Below are 26987 nucleotides of genomic sequence, written 5' to 3' on the forward strand. Positions count from 1 at the left end.
TGTTTATTTGTCTTTATCCTGTGTTTAACCAGCTTGAACTGTATTTAATTCAAATCTAGTCAACAAAATCAGTTGCTGAAATTGAGACACCACATTTCAAAATAACCATTTCTTGGTTTTATTCTCTAGCTTTAATCATTTATCGTCATTGTTTGTTTCCGTACTAAGGTCTATGACATTAGGAGGCAAGTGCAAAGTGAGTAACCCTGCTGTCCATCGAAGCCAGCCACATGCATTACAGATACACTCGTAAAAAAAACTCTTTGCAAGAGTTAATCACTAACTATGACGACCGTTAGCAGGCTCCTGTAGTTTCCACACTGCCAACTGCTGGAGGGTTGGTCCTGCATTCAAATACGTTTTTCAAGTAGAAGTATTGGCATCAACATAATTATACTTATTGTACTTATTATGCAAATTGACAAATGCAAATATTATCTATTATGACGTAAATGTAGTGGAGTAAAAGTACACGGTTGTACACGGTCTGAATTGTAGTGGGATAGAAGTGCAAAGTAAAATGGAAATACTCAAGTAAAGTACAAGTATCTCATAAATTATAATTGAGATAAGTAAATGTTTAGTAACTTCCCACCTCCTGTAGTTTCCACATGCGGCTCACTAGAGCTCGAGCCCGTGCATCAGTCGTAGCTCCGCCCCCTGCTGCTCCACGGAGCTGCAGTCAGGATGTTGGGAGAGTAAAAGAGGGAAGTAGTCTTCAGTCGCTGGTGGACAGCAGTTTACAGTAACGTTGCATTTCGGATATTAACCTTTCTGCTGAATGAATTACAACCCGGTTACTTCTTCTTGGAGGTGAGTGAATGATTCTTAAAGGTGGTCTTGGGACGTTAAAAGTTACTTAAAGTGTTTGAGTCAACGGCCATTATCGAGTTTTTACAATGAAAACATATTCAATATCTCAAAATGACCGTTCATAAGTAGCCGGAGAGATGAATTTTAAGTATAATATTTGAGCCAAAGCTGTTTTAAAGGGCAGAAAATACACTAAATAACATTTAACACTGTTGGTTTACAGCGGTGGTTTTCATCCAACGAGCCGCTGAAAGCATGCCTCGACAAGCCCTTTGTTGCTCAGCCCGCCGGGACAAATGTACACGAATACCACAGTTCATCTCATTTCCCTGAGTTATCCCAGTGAAGTTGTATGGTGTTCACCATGTGCCGAAAAAGATATATGTTGCTACACCCCCTCCCATTTGTTTATCAGACACCGTAGGAGGGAGTGTTCTCACACTGTGTTTAACGGGGACTGACTGACACTGACACTTTCTGACCTATGCCTGAAACATTTTCTGTACTGGCTACTTGGCTAATACAAAAAAAAAGTTTTCAATTCAGGTAAATACAAAAAGAAAAAGCAGATTTAGTTTAATGATGTGTAATATTAAAACACGCTTAAATAAGACTTTAGTTACACTAACCAAAAACCAAATCCACAAGCTACCCTGCAAAATAAAAGGTAAATACAACTAGCCGCACCTTTTATAAGCATTGATAACACTTTAATGCTGAACATATTCAATATATATTATTCTGAAATGGGGCAATCTGCAGAATGAGTACTTTTGCTTTTGGTACTTTAAGTATATTTTGATGCTACTACTTTTGTACTTTTTTGCTTGACCAACATTTTGATTGCAGGACTTCTCTTGTAACTAGAAGAACTACTAATAGTATTTCTACAGCCTAGCACTTTTACTTAAGTACAAGATCTGAGAACTTTGTCCACCTCTGCAGTCTAGTCATTTAATTGCTGCTTAAAAAAGTTACTGCTGGTACACAATGTAGAAATAACTGTTAATGTGTTTGTCAGTCCCCCCAATGCCTCTCCACCTTGTGCAGAGAGTTACATCATTCTGTATGTGTTTTTATCGCCTATAAGTTCTCAGAAGGGTCTCATTAGAACGAACCTTATCATATGTTTGTCTGACTCCAAAAATGTGTATCAGTCATACAGTCTAGACTCTATGGTGTCTGTCCTTAATTTGGAAATGGAAACACCTGCTTTAGCTTAGTTAGTAGATGATGAATTATCAGTTCGTTTTAAAACTGTGCCAACTGGGTGAAAAAGTAGGTCAGTGTTGCTCAGTTTGTACTTTTGAGTTCACACAGATGTTGATGTTGTAGTTGATGTACTCTAGGTTTATGTGCAATTTTAAACGAGTGATGTTCAGATATTTGCCCCATCTACATAATAAATACCGAAGTGGGCAGTGTGGAGGACATTACCAATAAAAATGCAGTGTTTTCTTCCTCATATTGACTTTTTTCATTAGTTTGTTTAATAGTGATAGTAGTCTTATATTCTAGTAACTCTCCATACACGGAGGAGCAGAAGACACTGGTGAAGAAGGTGCTAGTCACACATTGCAAATGAATAAAGCCATATCTTGTTAGATAACAGTTTGGTGGGAAACATTACAACTGTGAACAAAGGCAGTGTTGCTGTACACAGTTTCATTATTACAATTCCTTTTTACGGACCACTTTTAGTTTAGAAAACAGTTGTAACATAACAATTGTGTTGTGTATTTAATAACACTTTAACATTTATACATACTAGTCTATAAACTAAATTGTTTATAATGACCATTTTATTCTTTTTTAAGTCCTTTTTGCAATCTAATTTTTAATATGATACTCTCACTATATGGACATGAAAACTGCCAATTAAACCAACAATTAAATATGCAGACTAAATATTTAGCTTATGTTGCGCTAGTTTTAAAATGACCGTTTACTTGTATGGCATACACCTAGTTTAGTGTCATAGATTCATTCCCAACATTATTATATCATTATAAAGTGCCCATCTAAAAACCATGAATTACATTCACTGTATGTTCAAACACATCTGTTAAAGAGGAAGCAATGAAAGCACTATTGCATAATGTTTTTTTAATGCATTCTTTTGTTAACACGCCATACGTCCTGCAGCTGTGAAGTCAATGCAGGAAAAGAGGACATACTATAAGCATAGAAGGCTGTTTGTACTTTGCACAACTAGCAACTAAGCAACAGCTGCATCTGCTTGTTGAACTGGAACAACATTAGTGGAGCCTGCACACCTGTCACTGAGCCAACGGCTGCCGCAAGGAAAACTGTGACCCCGTGCAAACTAGGAAGTGAACTCTCCGTGACTATAAGGAAACATGAGTTCATGGTATACGCTTCATCACTCATTAAGTAAGCAAAATGCATGTTGATTTTAAAGGTCACCTATTATGCAAAATCCACTTTTTCATGTATTTTATACATCATGTGTCCCCTCTGTGTTAAGAGATTCTGAAAGTTTCAGGAACAAAGAATTGCTCACTTTTTGTCCTGATCCATTTATATAACAAACTGGAAATGAGCTGATCAGGTTTTGGCCACTTGATGTCATGATTATTTGGCTTGTGTGACCATTAGCCAATCACCAACCAAGGTAGTTTCACATTAACAATCCCGCTCTAGTAACAGGAGCACAGGCTGCTGGCTTTTTTTCAAGCATGCCAACCTTCGTTCCACAGAGCATGACACATTATCTGAAATTATTTGGAGGCTCCGGAAATGCTTTGAGTCCAAAGTCTCATAAACCTTAAAAGGCTTTCTGTGTATTCTCTGACAAAAGTGCAGGAAGTCGGTCATAACAACCTTACCATTGACATTTAGTCAAGTCATCTTCCTTCATGTTACTTGTGAGATCCACAAGGGGACAAACTGTCTTTCCTCTTGTTCTGTCTGACACCTCATTTCATATCTTACAGTGAGGGAGAGCACACTACTTTGGCATTCTCAGTTTTAACAGCCAAGCTGGGCCTGTTGATAAGACTTTCTCTGACCAAACGATAACAAGTTAGCTGTTTGGTATACATGTTCGCACCTCGGCAGTTCACAAATAAAAAAAATACAGGGGGGTAGCATGTCTTACTTGTCCAGTGTAGTAATAAAATCATTCTTTTATGTGTACACACACTGTATGAACCATATTTGTTGGTGAACTCTTTAGGACTGTGAGGAATTCTTGGACTGGGAGCCAAGCAGTTACTCTTGTAGCTGCATCTTATGCACGTTTGGGCATGCACACTCATGGAAAATGGTGCAATGTTTCAAACTGTCTCTCGAATGGTTGGATTTAAGCCAAGGCCCTTTTCACAGGGTTCCCGCGGGGTCTTAAAAAGTCTTACATTTGATCATCTGAATTTAAGGCCTTAAAAAGGTCTTAAATATGACCAGAAAAATAAGAAAGGTCTTAAATATGATTCAGAAGGTCTTAAAAATGATCGGATTTGAAAGGTACTTCTGTGTTGCGATTGCGTCTAAATGTGTTTTGGGGAAATGTCCGGGCTACAAAGTAACCAGTACGGTAAGAGCCTTTCAGTTCCCCAAAAACAATTTGTATTGAATTAAATCAACATGGAACCTTATCGGAGAACACCCAGCTAGTAACCTAGCAACCAAGTGGTAGTGGCACTCAGAAACTAAGGTATCTTCGAATCTATTTACAAACAAATATGGGGAAGTGTAAGTTCAACCATATTTGGTTGGAAAACATCGAATTTAGTGCTTGGTTGAAACCAGTTGAGGGGAATGTGTTTGAAGTCCGCTCCTACTATTTTTCCTGGGTTTTAGGCGGTGGAAGTAACTTAATCTGCCACCCAGGACAAGAGACGAGCATATTAAATGTATTATTTTCGGTTGTGTATTTGTGTTTCCAGATATAACATTTAAGTTATAACAATCATAATTTGTGAATTAATTTCATTATGGTATTTGAGTTTGTTTCAGATTAACTTTTGTAATTGATTTTGCAATTACATTTCTCCAAGAGAGACAAAAATCACTAAAAGATCTGGTGGATATCTGACCAGTATTTATATATATATATATATATATATCCTAAATGTTCTTTGGGTTTTATCCATAAATGCAACACAAATAAGAACTGCAAGTTATTATTTAATAATCAAACCATTATTATTTAAATGTCAGTATATTTCACACATTTTAATGTTGTTATAGAGTATGATCTCATTATTCGTTAATGAACCTCATATTTGTGACAAGACGTGCGTGAGCGGAACTCTCCTCTATTTAGGGTAAACGTTAAACTTCTAATACAAAAGTTGCCGACTTCTCATCCACAATTATGGCACTTCCGCCGCCTAAAACCCAGGATGTATACGATCTAGCACTACACACACACACCCACACACACACACACCCACACACACCCACACACACACACACACACACACCCCCACACACACACACACAGAGACACACACACCCACACACACACACACAGAGACACACACACACACACACACACCCACACACACACACACACTTTTTGTCTAACACGCTCACACAGTTCTGTGTACTGTTATGCTGTTATGTTCAGTCATTGTTCTTATGTTGAACATGAATACATTTCATGTTCGTATTTCTTCTTTCATAGCAATTTTCCTTCATACTTTCTTGCCGTGAAATAGGTCTTAAATTCTATTCAAAGTGGTCTTAAAAAGTCTTGAGTTGGTGAAACCTGCAGGAACCCTGTTTTCAAACGAGATGCCTCAATAGTGAACTTGAATTGTCTTTCTTCTAATAGCTTTGAAATGGAACTATTGATTGTTTGAAACACCAAAGTGCTATTATCAGACAAAGATGAGTAATGGGAAAGAAACAAGGTTTTGTGGAAAGTCATCACCATGAAATACTGTGTTTGCAAGTGAAGAATGAGGGGGCAGTTTCAATTGTTTGGCTTCACACACACACACACAAACTGGAACTCACACACACTCCTACGCCTTCAGTAGCATTCAACCGATAATCTTCTGCTGGCATGATGACTGTGCAGTAATGATCAGGGCAAGCATGTTGTCCACCTCATGTGTATGAAGTTGATCAGAAGGATGTCATTTCACTGCTGCCATCAAAGACATTTGCTTTTTGAAAGGTCTTGTAAAAGCAGAACACTCGTCTTTATTTGAAGGCACTCGCAGTCCTTTCTGAGCTTCCATGAGAGCAAAGGAGTAGTCCAACATCTCTGCCGGTTGAGATGAAAAGATTCTGTATGAAAATTCATTTGGGAGAACATGAAACGAGTCATTGCATTTTATGGGGTTAAATATTGTTTGCTGCAATTTTAATCAATTCACTTAACTACTTTAAAAGTTGTAGCTTTTTTGAAGAGATTAGAAAATGATGATTTAACAAATAAAAGGCCTTGTAGCTTTGTAGAGAACGACATCATTAGGAAAGCGGTATAAATACACAGGATAAAAACAGGGACAATGTCACGAAACCACAAAAAGCAAAAAGACCTACACAATGGCGTTTAGGCCTTAAGAAAAGCTGATATTAGAATCGAAAACAAAGCTTGACATTTTGGAAGGGAACATTGTGGACTGGTGACTGTGCCAGAATGAAGGTCGGGGATTTAACAACATCTTGTAATTAATGATCTGTCGAGCAAATTGACAGTCGATTCTAGCTCACACTGTTTGTGTAATCAAGTCCCCCGCATATATTAGTGCTTGACGTAGTCGTGCACACATTGACCGACTGTGCGAGGATGTGAACGTTGTCCAAACATCATCACGTGTACTCTGTTCAACCCTCAAAGCTGTAGTCTTGGTAATGAAACAATTACAAATCCCGCTAATGTGAATCCCCCACACCTTGCCTGACTGGCGGTGGATCATCTGATCCACGGTGGTTTGATCTTTGAATGATCTTTGCATTGTTGCGTCTATGCATAAATGTGCTTTTCTGCTGTTTAACAAGCGATTTGTTGGTGAATCTTTACAGCTCTCGTCATTTTTTAAAAGCTTCGCATGAGTGGATGTAGTTTAAAGTTGATTGTGAGTATATGGAATAAACACTGGCGGTGAACAAACATGTACACATCCTTTTGTATGTCGTTGTCAGGATCTACAAAGGAGATTTGGTGGGTGTTAAGAAGAAGAAGAAGTGATGAGGCAGTTTTCTGAAGGTCAGTTCCTCATTTCGGCTCCAAGGGTTTCAGCATAAATGATTAACAGCACTGACCACAACAGCTATATCTGCCCTAGACATGCAACAGAAGATTATACACTTAAGGCGAATCCCAAAATGACTCAATCGATGTTGACTTGTATCGGTCTAGGTCACAATTATGTTGGGGTAAAAGTTAATGTCTAATAAATGTGATGTTTATCGACTCAGGCTGTATGGACCATGTCATATCCAGATAGAAACACAACTTTGACCATATGCTAAGCAGACATTATCTTTAAACTCGCCAAATAATTCAACAACTGGTCAATGATATACAATGTGCCAAATGGTGAGTTGGTGAGCTACAAGTTAACTTATTGGGAAAATAACTTCAAGCTGACGATGTGTACAGTGTTCAAACTTAAAATGTTAAAGCGAGGAGCAAATGAATACCTACTTCCAAAAATGTGCCAGCCCTTTGCAACCCTATTCCTTCTTACTTTAGTTAAAGGAAGTAAGAAAAGGCAAAGTCTCAAGTATCCGCTTCAAAAGAAAGGATGTTGTTGTGCGCTGTTGTCTGGAGTCCAGGTCTCTGCAGATTCACATCAGTGTTTGAAGTGCCGCCATGCGACAAGATAATCATTCAACTCAAAGTTAGAACTGCTTTTATGATCTTTTATAATGAAAGCCCATTTTGCAAGCTGTTCAAATCTCTCACTTTGAACCATTAAGTACATTCTACGCTTTCTGGACTACAAGTAGCTCTGAAGAGTCATGTCAATACTTAACGGTGACACCCGCTCTTTTCTCCACACAGTAGCACAGCTTTGTTTTGCTGTGGAGGCGCATTGTGTAGATTTCCAACGGATCTCTCTGCTCAGATTAATGCCAAAAATATACAGCGAGAGAACGAGTTTGTTTGCTTTTACTGTAGGCATGTCGTGACAAACAATACAACTCGTCTTAATAAACGTAGGTTGCCAAGCCTGGAAAAGCCTCCTAAGTCCCAACCAGTCAAGAGCTGCCCACTCTCAACACAAGTCACAGTAAGTGTGTGCGCGGTGCAGTCGGTCCACTGCTGTGTAGATTGAGTGAGGCAGAACATGAAACCTGATATGTTCCCTTGACCCCTGCATGCTGGTTATGTATGGAGCTCTCACAACAGGGACAATTTGTCCTCACTGTGTCTGTAGTATGTTACATGTGTCCACTACTACAGAGCTCCGAGGGAACGAGCACTGTCTCCAGGTTCACAGAGCATCAGTCAAAGAGGAATACTCACAAACAAACACTGATTCATTATTAGGGCAGGCCTCCCTCAGGGGGAGAGATGAACCATGGTGACACGCAATCAGAGGAGCACGTGATTCACCACACACAAGGGACACACACTGACAGTCACTGATTAATGGGCAAGTGATGAATAGTTTCAATGAACCAGGGGATTGTTAGACACTTGCCAATGGTACTGTCCATGTCATGTGATGACATTCGCTATGTATGATGTCATCGTGGACATGCCTCTGTCACGTGACTCTTTGAGATCTGAGGTGGCAGCGAGGGAGCTGACAGGTTCCCTCGACACATGAGGATGGAGAATCCCTCATACGATTCTATTTCCCCGGGGTTTCTAATGTGTCCTTCTTTCATAGCTCTTTTGTAACTTACCTTGTTTTTCTAACGTTACTATATCTTCTTTTATTTCTTGTCATTCCATGGTAATATCATACTGTGTGTATTTTGCCTAAAACAAACTATAATTATTCATTAATCTGCTGGTTATTTAACTATCTATTATTCTGGCGATTATTTTCGTAACGAATGCTACGGTTAATTGTTTGGTCTATAGAATCTCAGAAAATAGAGAAACATTAACAAAGATATTAAGTTTGATATAATATAAACAGGAAATCTCGACATTCCAGAGGCTGAAAACAGCATTTACTTCCATTTTTCAACAACTGTTATGCATCAAAGTATTTTGCAATAATTGTTCTTTCATCGATTAGTAGATTTATTGAAGCAGCTATATTCTTTAGAAAATGAAACACACATTAACTAGACGTGTTTACAGAGAGAGTGCACAGATGGTTAATGATTAGAGGTGATCCATGTGTATTGAGCCAACATGCCCTTATGGTGCCGCTGACGCACTACCATCTCCACACAGCTGGGGGAAATAATGGTTATGTATAGTGAAAATAACCAACCTCATTCTTAAGATATGGTATCATTTGGTGGTACGAACACTCTGCTAGTTTTATATATCAGGTCTCTTGTTGTTTGAATTTTCTTTGGAGAAAAACATAACTTTTGTTGCCATCACGATTATGTTTCGATCTATGTATATCATTAAGATAGCTGAGTATTTATTCTCATGTGTAAGTATTCTCTGTCCCGGGTTTCAGCCTCATTTCCTGTAGGTTTCTATCCCTGTTATCTTTCCTCTGGAGGATACAATTTGTCGTCCGTTGCCCGTCTACATTCGTAAGCTTTGGTCAGCAGCCGTCTGCCCGCACTCGAGTGCTCTGTCCATTAGCTAAATTCCTTGCTATTTCATTATCTAAGTGGGGGGGTTCCAGCCGGTACCCACTACTCAACTAAACCACAGGCTAGATGCCAGAAGCCTGTACTCTGTCTCTAGAGGACTCCATCAGGCTTTCTGCCCAATCATGAAATATTTATAACACACAATCAAAAAGACTGTTAGCAGGATTGAAACATACACCCCTATTAGCATAATGGCATTATTGAAATGCTGTTTCTTGGGGGGGGGGGGGGAGAATAAGTGACATGAACAATATGTGAAGCCCTGTCGGACCGTGTATTGGCTCTGCAGTTGAAACTGCGCTATTGACTGAGCTGGTGTCAGATTTCCCAGCTGCTGCCATTCCTGCCACAGACACCCCGGGTCTCGCATTGACTTTATAGATCACAACTCGTGGACAACTTCAAAGCTTTCAAGAGCATAATGACATAATGGATGTGTTGGCCAAGGCCTGTGTCCTTATCTGTTCATGCCTGCAATGCCTTTGATTTCTCTGGAAATGTGCAGTGTAATGCTACGGGACAATCTGAGCTCCAGGAATAGACTGGCTGCTTGACTGAGATTGGTAAAGACTCGAAGACGAGGATAAGTACGTTTTTAATAATGGTCTTTAGCCTGGGTAGGTAGGCCGAAGGACTGGTTATGAATTATATTACAACTGGACTGCAGATATGATTTACATATCATTTGTGTAGTCCAAAGTGTGCAGCGTGAGCACCTGATGTAGTTCAGGTAAATATATGATGTTTGTAAACAGTGGCTGTATGACACGTTGATCTCGATTGGTCAGCCATCCCACTGGTACTTTTTTAATGCAAGGCTGTTTTTAGTTCAAACCGAGGACAAGGATGTCGATTTCTAACCTCCTGGAGCAAGCTTGATGATTTGAGAGCAATATTGATCTCTGTCATGTGATGTCATCGGGTGTCCCTCTACAGCTGGTGTATCAGTTGCTTTTTCATTAGTGGTTCAAGAACATACATAAGGTGATACCTGGTTTATTTAAGTGTCTAACCAATGTCCTTGAATTGATCTTGGATTTGAAATGTATTTAATCGTAGGTCTCTGGTTGGGATCGACAGTATTGTATGATGTCATACTTTTATTTAATGGTCAGTTATTATATAGATTGTGCCGTATGGATTGTCCTATAGAAACGAACCCTTTTATTATGACTTTGTGGGCAATTCTGCTGAATAATAAGCAGAGTTATAAGTGCTTTGGAATTATTATTATTACGTACCTTACATGTGCATCTGGTTATTATGTCACTAAATGGATTAACTAATAATTTTCCTGAACATTTCCTATATCATTTTAAACGTATCACCTTCAATATATAATGACAAATATATACATACATCTATAAAATACACTCAATCCCTTGAGGCAAATGACATGTAAATACATTTAAATGAATGAAACACTTACAAGTATTGAACTGTTTCTGCACTGGTGTTACTATTAGAATAGCATTGCCAATCACAGAAGTATAATATGTTTGAATTGTTTTGGAAACTTCTGTTTCTTCCATTTTTAGACGCATATTCTCAGTAAAACCGTCCACCAGACACCCCCCCTTCCTTCCCTCCAGCCTCTTCTCCTATAATTACATGAACTCAGATCAATGAGCTGAGCGCTGTGTATCAAGGCAAGTCGCTATCCTTGATACAACACCATTTCTCATCTGCTGGAAGTGAATGTAGAGCCTTTTAAGAATCACTTAAGAAATTGCCAATGACAGTAATCTTAGAGGCAATGATTTCTTTAACAGATTGTACCGGAGCAGAGCCAGCTGTTGTTAAAGAGACTGTTTGTTTTAGCAGACAGTAATAGTTTCATATTTGAGTTACTGTTTGGCCTAATAAAGTAAAGGGGTGGCTCTGCACACATCCGCCACAAGTCAGACTTGATACAACCTTATTTACGTTTCAGTTTCTGAGCATTTGTCTCTACTTGTCTTTGACCTCTATGATGTTCTCCTCTCCAGCACTGTGACAGGATGGCCTCACAGGGGGGCGATGCGCCTCCTCCAAACGGGGGTCCGTCTGATAGCCGTCTGAAGAGCAAGAAGCCGCACAGCCTTGTGATCGCCATCCCTCCACCTGAGGAAGAGATGTCCCACGACCCGGCAAAACAGGTGGGCTGACAGTTTTGACCGGACCCTGTCTTTCACTGCCTGGCCTCCTTGGGGTCTAAACGTAAAAGTGTATATATAAAGATGTGTCAGAATCACAATGACTCACTACTTCCTCTCAAAGTGTTGGTGTTAGGGGCTTTTTACCATGCATTCATCAAAAAACACCCTCAGGCTGCAACCTCTATAATGGTAGACACTAGGCTTTGAGTTTTTTTTAAATCAACAGCAAGAATAGTGCTTTATTTATAGACATTTGCTTGTACAGTAAATGGCTTTTTGCTGACTGCGAATAAAAAAAGTGTTTCTGTTGCAATTACAGTCTTTACCTTATAAACTGATGGACATTTGACCTTACCAAAACCTCTGCCTTTTCTCCATAAAGTATTTTAAGACAGAATGAAAGTGTCTAAGTAATATTCCACAAATAATCTCTGCCCAGCTTTCATTATTATGTTTTTAATGGCCATTATATAGTGCCTAGTGTTGTGCTTTTGTTTAACCCTAACCCAATTAAGTAGTCCTGACATTTGAAAAAATAAAAGTGTTTTACTTCAGGACATTATAAAGTTTCGGGATAAAAACATTGTTAGCAGTTATGTTAATACTTTTTGAATATTCCCATGCATCCTTGCAGCAGTTGTTGTCATAAGTAATTTAGCTCACTCGGGTTGATGGACTCTTTGGAAGGAGAGGCCATACCTACAAATCATTCCAACCAAGTTTCAATTAGGGGTGGGCGGATCGATCCCAAAATATTGACACACACACACACACACACACACGTGCATGATGGCTGAGAGAAAGAGGAGCGTTGTGTGGAGCTATTGCACAACTGTTAATGAACACTTAGCGAACTGTGATATGTGCAACAAGGCAGTTAGCTACTGTGGCCACTTTGTATTGTTATTTTTCATGTTTGCACTTTACATTTGCAAAAGTAAAACGTGTATTTGTCTATAAAAACTGTCCTGTCTTTAATCATCTATTTATGATGCTTTCAGCTCAAAAACCATGTCATGCAGCTCTCCCCTACATGAAAGTACATAAGACGCTTTTCATTTTAAAAAGTATCGGTATCGGCGATACTGGCCCTGAAATACTTGGTATCGGATCGTACCCAGATGTTGTGGTATCGCCCACCCCTAGTTTCAATATGCACTGAGAGGTACAAACATACTTAGAGCAGTATAAAAGGGATTAAAGCGTGCTGTAGCATCTCTTCCCCTGTACCTCTGAATTTGCCGTCTGCTCAGACCGGAGGCATTTTAAACAGCTATCTTCTAGTTAAAGGGCACAAGGCCATACATTTCCCTCAGTGGACCCCATGCACACAACAACATATGGCATTTCAGCTACACAAAGGAGTAGGTACTTAGAGTTTAATCGAGCATGTTATGGTTAAACTAAAGAGCAACCAGTGCAATAAACATGCAAATAACGTGTGGACTTGGGCATGTACTGTAGCTAGTTGTTACTAAAGAGCAATGAAGACGCATAAACAGGGGCTCTCCACTCAGGCTGCGAACTGTAGTAGTCCCATTATAATACACATATCAATGTACTGTAGTTACTTCTAAAATGTACATTTGAAAACATTTACATTTTTTATAATTTGTCCTTATCATTAAAACACAACAGTACAGTCTTATTTTGTGTGTGCTTGTCTGTTGGTGCTTTCACCAAATATGACTATCTACAGAAAGTGAGTCCAACACAACATTTACCTGTGATTTACCCATGCTCATCTTGATTAGCTTGACTCGTCAATGTAAATCTATAGAGCGATTTAAATGAACAAATCCTGCATGAAGTGTCTAAGATCGTAGAATTGATCAATTGCAACCATAGTACTCTGAAAGTGGCTCCGTGTATCTTCACAATCTGAGCTTATGGCTCACTTACCGCTTGCTTCGAGCCCCATTATCTCTCTGAATGACAACACGATTAACTTCACTGTCTGCAAAATCACTGACGGTTAAGATAATGGACTCACAGGAGTCACATCATTGAAGAACACTATAAAACAGCATACACAAGTAGGTGTTTAAGAGAGCAGGGCCCTTTTAGCAATACTCGACCACACAAAATATTGACTGTGTGCACATTAAACGTGCACTTAATCCAAATATCTCAATACTTGGATTTAGTCTTGTATCTGAGAAAGAGTATTGTAGTCATTACAATAATGACCTAATTACTTTCGTAATAGTCTTAGGTTTTGAATAATGCTATCGTTGGAGGTGTTCCCTGCAGTCTGCTAATTGGCTGGTTAAGTACTGTAGACCTTCATAATTATCCATCCCACTGCTGCTGCTTTATTTAGGTTCATGTAATATTCCTACAAAAGTAATCGTTACAATAATAAATAGCACATTTGTCCACTCTGTGTAGGCACTATTCACATTGATAATTGTTTGACTTTTTTCTCCTTTTCCTCTGGTCAGCCTCTACGACCGTCCCTGAAAAAAAGTGCAGGTGGTCAAGCACCTGGTTCTGTGTCAGAGAGCATCAGTGGAGCCAGAGATGGAGACGGAGCAGGAGACGGAGGCTTCTCTTTCAGAGACAGAAGGGCAAAGTTTGGAAGACAAACATCGCTCTCACAAAGCATCCGCAGGTAAAAGGAAGAAACTGTTGTTTAAGTCATGTTTATTTTATTTTTTTATTCATGTTGCTGCTGCTAATTGGTCATCTTTGTCTGCTCGCAGACTTTCCCATTGGTTGGGTTTTATTTATAAATCTCTGCTTGGGTTGGTTCCCTCCTACAATTGCACATATATGTGTCAAAGAGAAAGTCTATATGGCCTGCGCTGCCAAGATTATATTCAGATGCTGGTTCCTACAGTGAGAACAAAACTGGGTATAACAGCTTTTAAATATGCTGCCCCCCCCCCCCCCCACAGCTTGGAACAATGTACAGAAGGAGCTGAAACTCTCAGATGTAATCACTATGGGGGAATTCAGGTCCATCTTAAAGGACAGAGAACACGACACCATTGGTAGATGTGAGTGCTCGTATATCCTAAAATCGTTTTAAATTTAGCCAGTTTTGAATGATTTTTAATAGTTTGTTTTATTTCGCATATTGACTGGCTAATGTGCCATTTTATTTGTGTTTTACAGCTGTATTTGTCTGCCTGTCATGTCTGTGTTTTATCTGTTGTAACTTCGTACATGCTGCCCTTCTTGGCCAGGTCGCTCTTGGAAAAGAGATTTTAATCTCAATGAGTCTTTTACCTTAAATAAAGGATATATATGTTGTTCTAGAGTCAATTCTGACCTCTTGGAAATTAGAAACTTATGATGAATATGAACTGTCGGAGTGGTCATTAGCTCTTTTACAAAAACAAAAAAAACATGTCACTAAAGTGTATTATCCAAGAAAGGCAAGTGCTTTTCCTTTCAGTTAATTAAGCAAAAATCCTCTTCAGGATCCCTGATCAATAGACATTATCAACAACAGATGAATTGTCTATGAAAAAGCAAACATGATGTGAATGGATCACAAGAGCCCTCAAGTTATATTGAGGGAGAAGGGAAAGAGTTCAGTACAAAAATGCTAAAATCCATGTCTTTTCATTTGGTTAAACACAGTATCTCTGAGCATTTTCAATAAGATAAGGCTACGCTAATGATATTAGTATTATATTTGCACATCGAGATTACAGTGGTGGCTGCATGTTAGGCTAGTAACGCTCACAAGAAGGTCGGATGGAGTCCGGTGAGGCACTAGAAAACATCAGGGATTCGGCAAATGGGGGACAGAGCAGCATTATGAGTTAGTTTATAATCATTTACAGAAATGATTCATTCAGCAACCCTTTTCTCTCTGTATGTGTAGGAATACAGCCCAGTGGTTTGGGGTGGGGGAAGACTGTGAGACGAAGCAGCAGGTATGGCACAGGAAGAGCCTGCGCCACTGCAGCCAGCGCTACGGTAAACTGAAGGTCCAGTACAGAGAGCCTGATACGGCCACCAGCTTCGACCAGGGCCTGGAGTCACCAGCAGCACACAAGATGCCCAAGGTAATCTATGGTCCACAGAAACATACTGTGTTTCTCAAATTACGTTTTCATATCCAGCCAATTATTCACATAGTGAGGTTTTATTCAACATAACTTGTTGAGGAACATCTTTAATATCCTGATTCCAAAATATCCTACCATGGATATAAGTTACAGACACAGCAAACATACAGGCACAGCTATCTGAATCATGGGGTCTTTCCACTCACTAGGTATTGTGTCATAACATTAACAATGTTCAACATTTATCATTTATGAAGCTTAGAGGTCTCTCTGGACGAACAGGAGTAAATCATAATGAAAGTTTTTAAAGAGAGAAAATGTGTCTGGATTTAATAAAGTAGATAGCTGTGAGGTGACAGACGTGGACCATCTGTTCTCCAGATGGATCAAGTCACTGCCAGCTCTTCTCATCTACTCATCATCCACTATTTTATTTTATTTTCTTTATTTCATACCGACGTTCACCTACGTGATGAGAGTTTTTATTTAGCCCCATTATGTTTTTCATTTGCTTTACACACAAACATGGACACACACGAGAGAGAGTTTTAGCCAAGTTGACGGTGCAAATAGTTCATCTGTTTCTGGTAGATTGTTGATCCCCTGGCACGGGGGCGGGCCTTCCGTTGCCCAGATGACGTGGACAGTCGCTCCCCCAGGACGCCTTACGCCACTCAGGGGGGTCCCATCACCCTGGGGGTCACCTCCCTCAGCTCCTTCACCAGCCAGCGCTCCGGCTACAGCCGCCTCCCCAGGCGCAAGAGAGAGTCTGTCGCCCGCATGAGCATCCGGGCCGCATCCAACCTGCTGAAGGTGGGTTGGCTACCAAAAATATACCTGGCCGGTTGTTTTCTCATATTCTGCAAATACCTCTAATACATGAAATACCTTCAGTGTTTTAATTGTTTTTGATCAGAACTTATCCCTGAAACATTATGCATGTGTAAAATAACTAATGCATTTTGTTCAGGGTCGTAATGGGTTGGCAGGCTCGCAGACAGGTCGCAGTTTCCCCAAGAGGAGCTTCATCAGGCCCAGCTGGATGGACGATGACACCGTGGACTCTGCAGACACGTCCGAGTCGCTCTTCTTCAGCAAGGTCAGCACACACTCTCCATCCTCCTGTCGGCGCTTTGGCGACAAATTGTCTCTTTGCTGCAACTTTCTTTTGCAATTTCCTTTTTTCTTCTGGTAATGTCAGCAGTCGCACTTCTTCAACACTGTTTCACTTTCACTGTTCATTTCTTATATCAGCGTCTGTTCAGCAACCACTTCTGCCTTGTTGATCCTTCTTTCTTCATTTTTGTATGCGTTTATATCTCAAATGTAAATACGGTCAAACGTCTATCATACCCCTTCTTTATGTCAAATCTATTCAGAAATCTGATGTTTGACAGAAATAACCTGTTTTTTCTCCTTCCTTGCTTCAGCAGGATCAGGGTGTTGTTGTTTAAACATATGAGGCCTGGCTGCTAATAATTGTTGCTCTCCATTGTTTTTCCCGTGTAGGTCGATGCCCATGGTGAGTTGTACTCTATGGCTGATGACGTATTTGAATCTCCGCCCATGTCTGCAGCTTTTGCTCCCTGCGAGTATCCAGACCAGAAGTTCCCCAGCCTGTAAGTAACTACACAAAAAACATTAGGAAGAATGCTGTTAACACCCACACTCCTTTAGTCCTGAGGGCAATATTTAGAAATCCCTAGTTTTCTCATTCACAAAAGCTGTGTTGAAGCTACTCATCAGTACTTTCTAGTAACAAAGAAGAGTTACACGATATGCCTACATACTTTGTTTACATTAGTTTCCTTCGTATTTTTTCTGCTTCCTAATCTGTCCGGACGCCACCTTACTGCTCCCTTCACAACTAACTCTCTCCCTCTATTATCCTTGAATGCCTTTCTTCCGCTCCAGTAAGGACATTTCTCGAACACCCAGGACGCCGATGGCAGGCCACGAAAAGAGCCATCCTCGTCGGGGGGGTCGCATCGCCTCCCAAGTCAAGCACTTTGCCTTTGACAAACAAAAGCGTCAGTACGGCATGGGCGTTGTGGGGAAGTGGCTGAACCGGCACTACCGACGCAGCATCAGCAGCAACATCCAGAAGCAGCTGGAGGACATCCACAGCCATAGGTCGGGAAAAATGTTTCTTCTGTGGGGGGGATTTCTTGCAGTCAAAAGTGACATTAAACCTCCAGAGAGAAGAAAGATACAAGTGATTGTAATTTGCTACAATATGAACAGTTTTACACACATTTAAATAAAGAAATACATTTGTCTTCCATATAATGTGATGTTTGACTCCTGGCCCATGTGTTAGCTTCACTTAATGTATGGTGCTTCTCTGCTGTGTATTTTAGGCCTTACTTTGCCTACTGGATCACGTTTGTCCACATAGTAATCACATTGCTGGCCTGCTGTACATACGGCTTTGCCCCTGTGGGGTTTGCACAACATTCTTCGTCTGAACTGGTGAGTGAATCTCCAAACTTAGAGGATTACTGTGAGATACTGACTGAGTTGACTTTTTTTTTGCAATATTGGTTGCATTTGACTAACAAGAGTACACACACATCCTGCTATCTGCACTGCCAAAGTATTTTTTATGCAGGAATACCTGCTATCTGGGTGCACCTTATATAATCTGCTCAATCAATACATGGCTTATGCATTAAATAAAGAAAGCACACACAATACCTTCAACAATATGATGCAATCCAATCCCTCACATTTAAGACTCATAGATGAATATTGAACAAAGAATTTTAAATGTTTAGTTTTCTGCTAATTATGCTGTGTGTTTAGCAGATCATTTCCCAACGGTGTCCCTCTGTCGCCCTCTGTAGGTGCTGAAGAACAAAGGCATTTATGAGAGCGTCAAGTATATCCAACAGGAGAACTTCTGGATTGGTCCCAGCTCTGTGAGTCTGCTGCTGGTGTCAGTTCAGCTGCTGTATTTCACTATATCTTCACTTATTTCACTTACAGTAAACTTGGTCTTGGATTATGAAACTTAAGTTTAATGTTCCCTAAATATTGTACGGCAATTCGTACATACAGCCAGATTGTAAAACAAATGAGACATATTCACCCTTTTTCTAAAATGTTCACAGTTGTGTATCGTTGGTAACACCACACACTTTTTGCCTCGCCTGATGCGTGGTTACACCCTCTTAAGCTTGCGATTTTATCACATACTGCATTTCCTGTCACACTGTTGCATTTATCAGGCTCCAAACTTCCTCTGTGAAATGTGTTGCAGATTATTTTTGTTTACCTCATGCGAGGTCTCACTTTATTAAGTTTCAAGTAGCCAGTATTACGAAGAAATGTCTTTACAACTTGTCAAAAGATAGAGAAGTTAATCTACACCTAAATAAAATGCGCATATATAACATATTTTTTAATTTGTACTACTGTAATCACTTAACTTTGTGTGGGTTGCCAGGTTTGAGTGTCTTTAATAAATTCCTCAATTTTTCAGGACGACTTGATCCACCTGGGGGCCAAGTTCTCCCCGTGCATCCGTAAGGACACTCAGATAGTCAGTCTGATCCAGAAGGCCAGAGATCTGGAGAGAGAGTCGGGCTGCTGCGTTCAGAATGATAACTCCGGATGCGTGCAGACCCTCAAGCCCGGCTGCTCCGTAAGTACATTATCCTTCAACTTATTTAATTAGCCCTGCAGGATAAGAAACCTTGCTTTGGTTTGAGAAAGAAGTCAGAGAAAGAAAAATGTTATGAATTTGTACAAAAACTTGCAATTGAAAACATCTTTGGGAAATTCATGATTAAGTTAAACACAGACTAGAACAGCGTACAAACACTTGAATGTCCGATTATAATCTGTAGTTATAATCAGGTAATTGTAAAAAATTACCTTTTTCAATACAAAAATATTTTTTGGGGTAGATCACAATTTTTTGTAAGCTGATATGTTTATATTTTTGGCGAGTGCCTTAAAGCCCCAGTGAGACAGATTAAATGCATAAAGCTGTTAGATTGCAAACAACCAAAACCCAAGCCAATAAATACACCATAGTCCTAAACATTGGGGTTTAAACAGGGCCAATTATTATTCTTCTTTTAAAGATTGAATTCCTTTGTTTTTTTGCAAACAAATACTGAAATAAAATCCTGTAATAACTGTATATGCAGGAGACGCTGGCCACGTTTATTAAATGGAAGGATGAGCCAGTGGACATCAACAGGTCGTCTGGTTCTGTCTGTCACCAGGACCCCAGGTGAGATGATGTGTATGTGGTCATTGTGCCACATGATATATGGACAAAAAAATATCACGGCGTTTTCACTATGAATTTTAAGTGAAGTTAATGCCAACATTTGCTTGTAATTTAATGTCCTCTTTTGTGTCTTGTGTGTTGCATGTTGGGACCAGAGTGTGTGAAGAGCCCGCCTCTGCAGAGCCTCATGTGTGGCTGAATGACATCACCAAGTGGCCGGTAAGGGGACACACTGCTACTAATATGGACATTTATTTTCTACACTTATGTTCTTCGTCTTATCAAGAAATATACCAAATGTGATACCACATGTATATTTTGAATTTGAAGGGTTCATTTAGGTTTTTTGTGTTATAGTTTTTATGTTTTTTATCATAGGTATGAAGTTGTCACACACATTTTAAATCCAGTTTTGTCACCATATATAAAGTGATGGCGTCTTCATGGCATGCCAAGTTAATGCAGATAGATATGATATTTAATTAGAACAAACTTACGGTACTATAATTACTTTCAGTCCACCCCTATCTCTGTGTAATGGCTTATTGCTTGTCCCTCTCCAGGTGTGTACATTACCAAAGCAGTGGAACCACACCGGCTACAGACACATGGACTGTAAAATCAAGGGACGGCCGTGCTGCATAGGAACGAAGGGCAGGTGAGATGTGTGACCTTTAGTTCTCTGTTCCACCTCTTAATCCGCTGAAATCCCAGAGTCTCCGAGGAAACTTAAATTGCCTTTTGCTTGTCCCTCCTGTAGATGTGAGATCACGACCAGAGAGTATTGCTCTTTCATGCATGGCTACTTCCATGAGGAAGCCACACTCTGCTCACAGGTAGTGTGTGTGCATGAGGTTTGTGTGTGTGTTTCTGCCAGTGTGTTGGTACATTTCTGAACCCATAAACTTCTCTTGTGCAGATCCACTGTCTGGATGATGTGTGTGGCTTGTTGCCGTTCCTCAACCCTGATGTTCCTGATCAGTTCTACCGGCTCTGGCTCTCTCTCTTCCTCCATGCTGGGTACGCACCGCAACACTCACAAACATCCGTAGACATCCTAAGTTATCATTTTTTAAAACATAGATAAGGCTCTTATTTGTTAGTATTATTTGCTTGTTTTCTGATCATTTAAGTTGAGTCAGCCATTCAAGTATAGATGTATCTACTGCACATGTAACTTTCCATAACAGCTAAAGAGCCGTGAAAGAATGTATATTATGCTTTGACAAAGTGTTAAGCCTATTACGCTGAGTCAATGAGCTGCCTCAGTCATTTTGCTATGAATAATTACTAGGTTTCATTGTCAGCATCCTTCAGGATTCAAACTGAATGCAGTATTTCTAATTGATGCCCCAAGAGCCCGTGAGCTGCTCACTCACGTGAATACTGATACTTAGTGCTAACACGAGGCACGTGGGAAACCCTGCAGGTCCGGCAAAATAATTGTCTATCCCAATGAAGGAGATATCTTGTTATTTCTGATGATTCAATAAATGAAAAGTCTATATGAAATCACCACATGGTAGAGCGTATTTTCTTGTACTCCTGTGTGAATGTAATACCTGACAGAGTTCTATGTACTATTGTATTCATGGGTCATGGAGCTTAAAAGTTGGAGAAACTGAGTGGTAATGTAAAGTGTAAAATATTGTAATGATATTTCCTCAAAATATTCCACATCAGATTTTCTGACACTTTTGAGTTAATTATATGTATTTTATCATCTATTTAGCCCACTCAGTTGAGTAGCACGATATCTTGATTTTCTCAGAATATACTCCATTGAGGTCAATAAATTATCATATTGAATTATTGCCCAGCTCCAGCTGAAACACCAGCAGACTGGATGTATGTTAAATTCTGTGACGTGTGTGTGTGCAGGCTGTTGCACTGCTTGGTGTCGGTGATCTTCCAGATGACCATCCTGAGAGACCTGGAGAAGCTGGCAGGCTGGGTCCGCATCTCCATCATTTACATCCTCAGCGGTATCACCGGAAACATCGCCTCCGCCCTGTTCCTGCCCTACAGAGCTGAGGTCAGTTTTCCTCCGCGCCGCCTCTACATTCAGACTTTATAGCTGCTGAATATGGTCTCAATGACCCACATGAACCATATTCCAGCAGTTTCTGATGCTGTCACAAAATGTTTTTCAAAAGGCATACATATCATAATTTCCATTGTAACTGTGGTCTGTTTGCCTGCTTTCCCCACTCAGTTTACCTTAGATTACCTTGGCTCCCTTACTGGAAGGGAATTTCTCATACTGGGGATTATTCAAGCAGCTCTGACCCCATTTAGAAAGGTCTGGAGGGGCAAAGGAAACACCTCATAGTGTTAACTGTTAAGTGCCTGGAGAAACTGAGCTTCATTGGATAAGGCATTATACGATTGACAGGGGTCCTTCCAATCAGGAGAGCACTGCCAACCAACCAAGAGCACTGCTCCTCAGGTGGTGTATGTTTTAGAGTACAGCATTCCCTAATGATCTTGGATCACCTGAAGTAAATCCTCTGCTGACATTTACAAACACTGATCGTAGCTTTAAAGTTGAGAATGGATCTATCTTTTTAGGCAGTCATTGGTTTGGCTTCTGTTGGTTGCAACTTGATTTTACCTTCATCACATTAATACATGAAACAAAAAAACGTATTTTGCAGATTTCTTTTTTATTAATGTGGGATATATTTGGATTTTCATGTGGCTAAAGTTGAGTTAGAATATTTATTATGAGTAACCCTACTGTTATAGAGGTTTCTAATCCAAAATGTAATCTGCAAAAACCCACTTGTTGATCTGTGCAAACACTGGACGTGTTAAACAAACTGGATTACCCACTTCTGACTGGCACGCCTGTTCTCCTCATTGTGTCTGTGTAAAGCACACGTTCCCTTTTTAAGGGATTAGTCTTGTGCCATTGTGCGGGTAAACAGCTACTGCACTTTGGACCACATTTATGCAGAATTGACGCTTGCTTTGAGTCTTTTTGGTATGAACCTGAAAAAATAACCTAACTATTTAACATTGACACACTTTCCCTTGAGTCTTCACTCTTGTATTTATGTCTTGATGTCATCAAAGCTGTCATTATCTACTTCATTAGCCATCACCAATTACTCTGGTCTGATATATGCGTGGTGTGACATGAGGTGGCTCTCAGTATGACGCACTTGAGAGCCAGAAATCCCACCATGCAGCTCTGCTTAGTGCTGACCAACTCACAGGTCTCCACACACCAGGAATAACCGGAGGACGCACACGCAAGGCACAACTGTGACGGTCAAGGCGCTTAAGGAGGCAGTTTAAGTGGATTATCCTTTAACTGTTGAGTTAAGGAGACTCTGTGACTGTGGCTGTGACTGTAATAATTACATCTCACAAGTAAAACAGAACTGTTCCTAAAACTCATAAATTAGTCATACATCTAAAATGAAAAACTGGATGAGGCTGAGATGTGTAATCTTTTTTAAATAAACGCCAGCTTTAATCACTGAGCCTTTACATGTGTCATCCCACAATCCCCCCCCCCCCCCCTCTCTCAACACTCTCCAATTAAAGCTAATTTAATAAACTGGATACAATTAGACTTGGATTATGTTTTTCCAGAATAACATCTTAATTTGAATTGAGTGGGTGAGCATGTGCAGACGAGGATAATATTTTCCAGACCATACGAAGTAATGGGTAACGGCATTGACATTATGAATGAAAACATACTAAATTATAATGTTTCCATTCCCACTTCTAACAAACTAACTTCTACTAGGTGTCCTCTGCGCCATCCTCTAACATCTGAGTGAGTGACCGCACGGCTGGTGTTGGGAACGTTTTAGTCCTCGGGTCTGGAGTGTGTGGGTGGAGCGCCCGGCCGTGTTCCTTTCCTGTTTGTTCTGTTTGGGTTTAACGGCGTCAAAGATTAGCCATCTGCCTTTGACCAGGCCAAGCCTTCAAACTCAGACGTCACTTTAATCTGCTCCACTTTATTGCCGGACCACGGCTCGTAGTATAGCTCCTCCATAGAACTAGATGGAAAATAACAGGAGACGCCATGTTGCTAAAACTCTCCTACAGATGTTTCAGTTTAAATAAGTGTTACCTAAATGACTGTCCTGGTAACTTGTCGTTATTGTTTTCTGCTTGGAAACAAGTACTCAACATTGAAACATTATGGATAACTCTGGTTACCAAATCCACTGTAACACATTCAAACTCAATCAGTACAATAACCCTGTGTGTTATCTACCAAATAGAGTATTTTCATTTTTTTCAGAAGTCAAATAGCTTTTTTTAAGCAAATATAATTGAACAACAATGCTATCAAACCTGTGAGCATCCTACTCTCCATGAAAAACTTCCAATAGAATGTAAGAAATTACAAACATAGGTACTCCTCAATTTCATCCTAAAGACCGCAAAACTTTTTGTCGGGACTGAAATCCTTCCTTTGAATTCAATTGTGGGATAGTCTGTAACATCTCTTGTCCTCCTCCAGGTGGGTCCGGCAGGGTCTCAGTTCGGCCTCCTTGCTTGCCTGTTTGTGGAGCTGTTTCAAGGTTGGCAGATTCTGGAGAAGCCTTGGAAAGCCTTCCTCAAGCTGTCTGGCATCGTGCTCTTCCTCTTCCTGTGCGGCCTCCTGCCGTGGATCGACAACATCGCCCACATATTTGGTTTCCTCAGCGGCATGCTGCTCTCCTTCGCCTTCCTGCCCTACATCACCTTTGGGACCTTCGACAAGTATCGGAAACGAATCCTCATCGCTGTCTCCATGTTGGCGTACATCGGGCTGGTGTCTTCACTCGTCGTTTGGTTTTACATTCGCCCGATTAACTGGCACTGGCTGGAGCATCTCACCTGCCTGCCCTTCACTAGCAAGTTCTGTGAAAAATACGATATAGACCATGACATTAACGACGTGGTGCACTAGTCTCCATGCTGACCACCAGCTTCTAACTGATGAGTGGGTCAGCTGTCACCAGATCCAGTCGGGAGCCTTTTAAAATCTGACTATCATATATTTTTTTTTATCAATTCATCCATGAGAAGTGAACTGAATTAATCTCTTCTCCTCGGCCTGCTGACTTGTTGACTTCAGACAAACTTAACTCAGCCTCAATCAAGTGTGTTACTACCTGGCATGTTAATTAGCTAATGGGCTGGCAGATTCAAAGGACAAGAAAAGACACTTAGGGCGTCAAAAACGTGCAGAGCTGGGTTGACCTCAAGGAAAAGCTCTATAGCGCCAGAGTCTCTTTGGTTCCTTCAGCTCAAAGTCACATCAATCGAAAGAAGCCAAAATAATGACCAATGGCCTACAATCCCTTGTCCCTTTAATGCTATGGAGGACAAACAGCTGAGATGAAAGGGAGAATGTTCCGGGTCTTCCGGTGTCTTGTGGCCTCGGTGAACTGAAACACATCAGACGCTTCCTGCTGCCACTCATTCATGTTTTCAGTGACGCTGTCAATCAGATCTGCTGCTTCTATATGTTTTATCAATCTTGAAAGGCTTTCAGAGTTCTAACGTTTTAATCTTCGCTCTTTTGTAAGTATGCACTAGGCTTGTTCTTAATTTTTGGAGCCGTGATATGTTAGGCTAATGTTAACAAGGTGTTCCAAGTATTAACTGTGCAGCTGAAATTGTTAAAGGGAAATATATTAGTGGTCAACTAAGGTAAGATTTCAATCGAAAACCACTAGTTGCCTTAAACAGACTATGCCATTCTACAAAGATGCCTCATTTGACTTTTGCATTCTGCCTGTGATCAACTTACTGAATGCTGATCACATGACACCAAACCTACCAAAGCAACAACATTGGATGCTTGTATTGTATTTGCATGTTGTTCTTCACAATCCCTCAGATTTCTTTACGTCCATGCCACATCATGTCTCATATGTGTAACGTCTCATAACACAGTGGTGCCTAAACCATTTTGTATGCTTACTGTAAAATGTCCATGGGAGTAATCATCTAAACAGACCGTTTTGTTGAATCCAAGTAAGTTTTCTACTGTAATTTATGACTCTTGAAATGCCAACACTCCTGACCACATGTCATTTAAACTCACCTTTTTACCTTTTTGTCTGGAAGCTAGCAGCTGGTTGCTCTGGTTTTCAAATCCATGACCCAGGTTAGGTTGTTGATGACAATGTGATAAATGGTTGTCAGAAGTTGTTTACCTGAATTGAAAGATTTCTCCCACAGTTCCCCCTGCCGTTATCTTTGAGCTGGTTTGTTGTTGTTGGTGATTCTGTTGTGGACCGAGCTGTTAGGAAAGCCTGTTGTTGGAGGATTATGTGAGTTACTGAGTGAGTTATGAGATTATGAGAGTGTGTCTAAGGGGCTGACTTACTGATTATCAACATGTTGACAACATGAGTTGTTAAGTGCAACAAGGTTATATGTTGGGCAAACACCACTTTATTTAAATTGTAAAGGCTGTCTGTGTACAACATAGGACTCTAGCAGTGTAAATAATGACCCCCACCTATCTTTAGGAAACCTCTTCACTGTGCCTTTTGACCTGAGTGTTTATCTGAAGAGAAACAACTGCTGCGCTTGCTTTGGGACCAAATATATTCACTCATTCTGATTATTGGAATGAAAAAGGAACATTTTTAAATGAACTTCAGGTCATTTTCGAGGTACTGTTTTGTTTTGCTTCAGTTTTATATGTGAAAATATATGTGTGTTAACACAGTTATGTTCAAATAAATGTCACTATTAAAAATGAGTTTCACTCAGTTACCTAGTGAACGTTGAGGTTGTGTCTGTCATCAAATTATTTTACATTTTCTGTACTTGGCGCCACACCATTGAGACCCAAAAACAGTTGAATTTGTATACATTAAAGTGAGAATAACTGAACCTTATATGTTTGTGGATCTGTTATACAAAGGCAACACAAACTTAATGACAAATTCTTGTAAAAGAAGTATTAAGAAAATGCAATATGATAAAAAGCCTTAAAATAGTTACTAAATGGAAGTGGTAAGAACAACTGTAAAAAAACAAAATGACATCAATGCAGACATGCTAGAAAATAGAACC

At 40.1% G+C, this 26987-nt stretch overlaps 1 protein-coding gene across 2 annotated transcripts; it reads left to right on the forward strand.

The window, feature by feature from the left end:
* Positions 1-678: 678 nt before the first annotated feature.
* On the forward strand, positions 679-26699 carry LOC117537865 (inactive rhomboid protein 2-like). 2 transcript variants are annotated; one of them, XM_034203244.1, is made up of 19 exons: positions 693-813; positions 6937-7000; positions 11523-11672; positions 14117-14286; positions 15511-15694; positions 16289-16510; positions 16668-16796; positions 17207-17316; positions 17612-17830; positions 18058-18169; positions 18544-18618; positions 19182-19343; positions 19855-19940; positions 20096-20159; positions 20504-20598; positions 20701-20776; positions 20860-20960; positions 21822-21975; positions 24430-26699. In XM_034203244.1, exons 3-19 carry the CDS (start codon positions 11535-11537, stop codon positions 24859-24861), a joined length of 2529 nt encoding a protein of 842 aa, XP_034059135.1. In that variant the 5' UTR covers positions 693-813; positions 6937-7000; positions 11523-11534; the 3' UTR covers positions 24862-26699. The 2 variants fall into 2 exon arrangements, with proteins under 2 accessions (XP_034059136.1, XP_034059135.1); XM_034203245.1 differs by lacking the exon at positions 6937-7000 and having other exon boundaries at positions 679-813.
* Positions 26700-26987: the final 288 nt, after the last annotated feature.

The sequence above is a fragment of the Gymnodraco acuticeps genome, unplaced genomic scaffold (assembly GCF_902827175.1).
Source record: "Gymnodraco acuticeps unplaced genomic scaffold, fGymAcu1.1, whole genome shotgun sequence".
Taxonomy (NCBI): Eukaryota; Metazoa; Chordata; class Actinopteri; order Perciformes; family Bathydraconidae; genus Gymnodraco; species Gymnodraco acuticeps.

Coding starts and splice junctions, on each gene's coding strand:
- LOC117537865 (XM_034203245.1), top strand. CDS start 11,535: ATGGCCTCACAGGGGGGCGATGCGCCTCCTCCAAACGGGGGTCCGTCT. Junction 18,619..19,181: donor TCTGGATTGGTCCCAGCTCT/GTGAGTCTGCTG, acceptor TCAATTTTTCAG/GACGACTTGATCCACCTGGG. Junction 20,160..20,503: donor ATGACATCACCAAGTGGCCG/GTAAGGGGACAC, acceptor GTCCCTCTCCAG/GTGTGTACATTACCAAAGCA.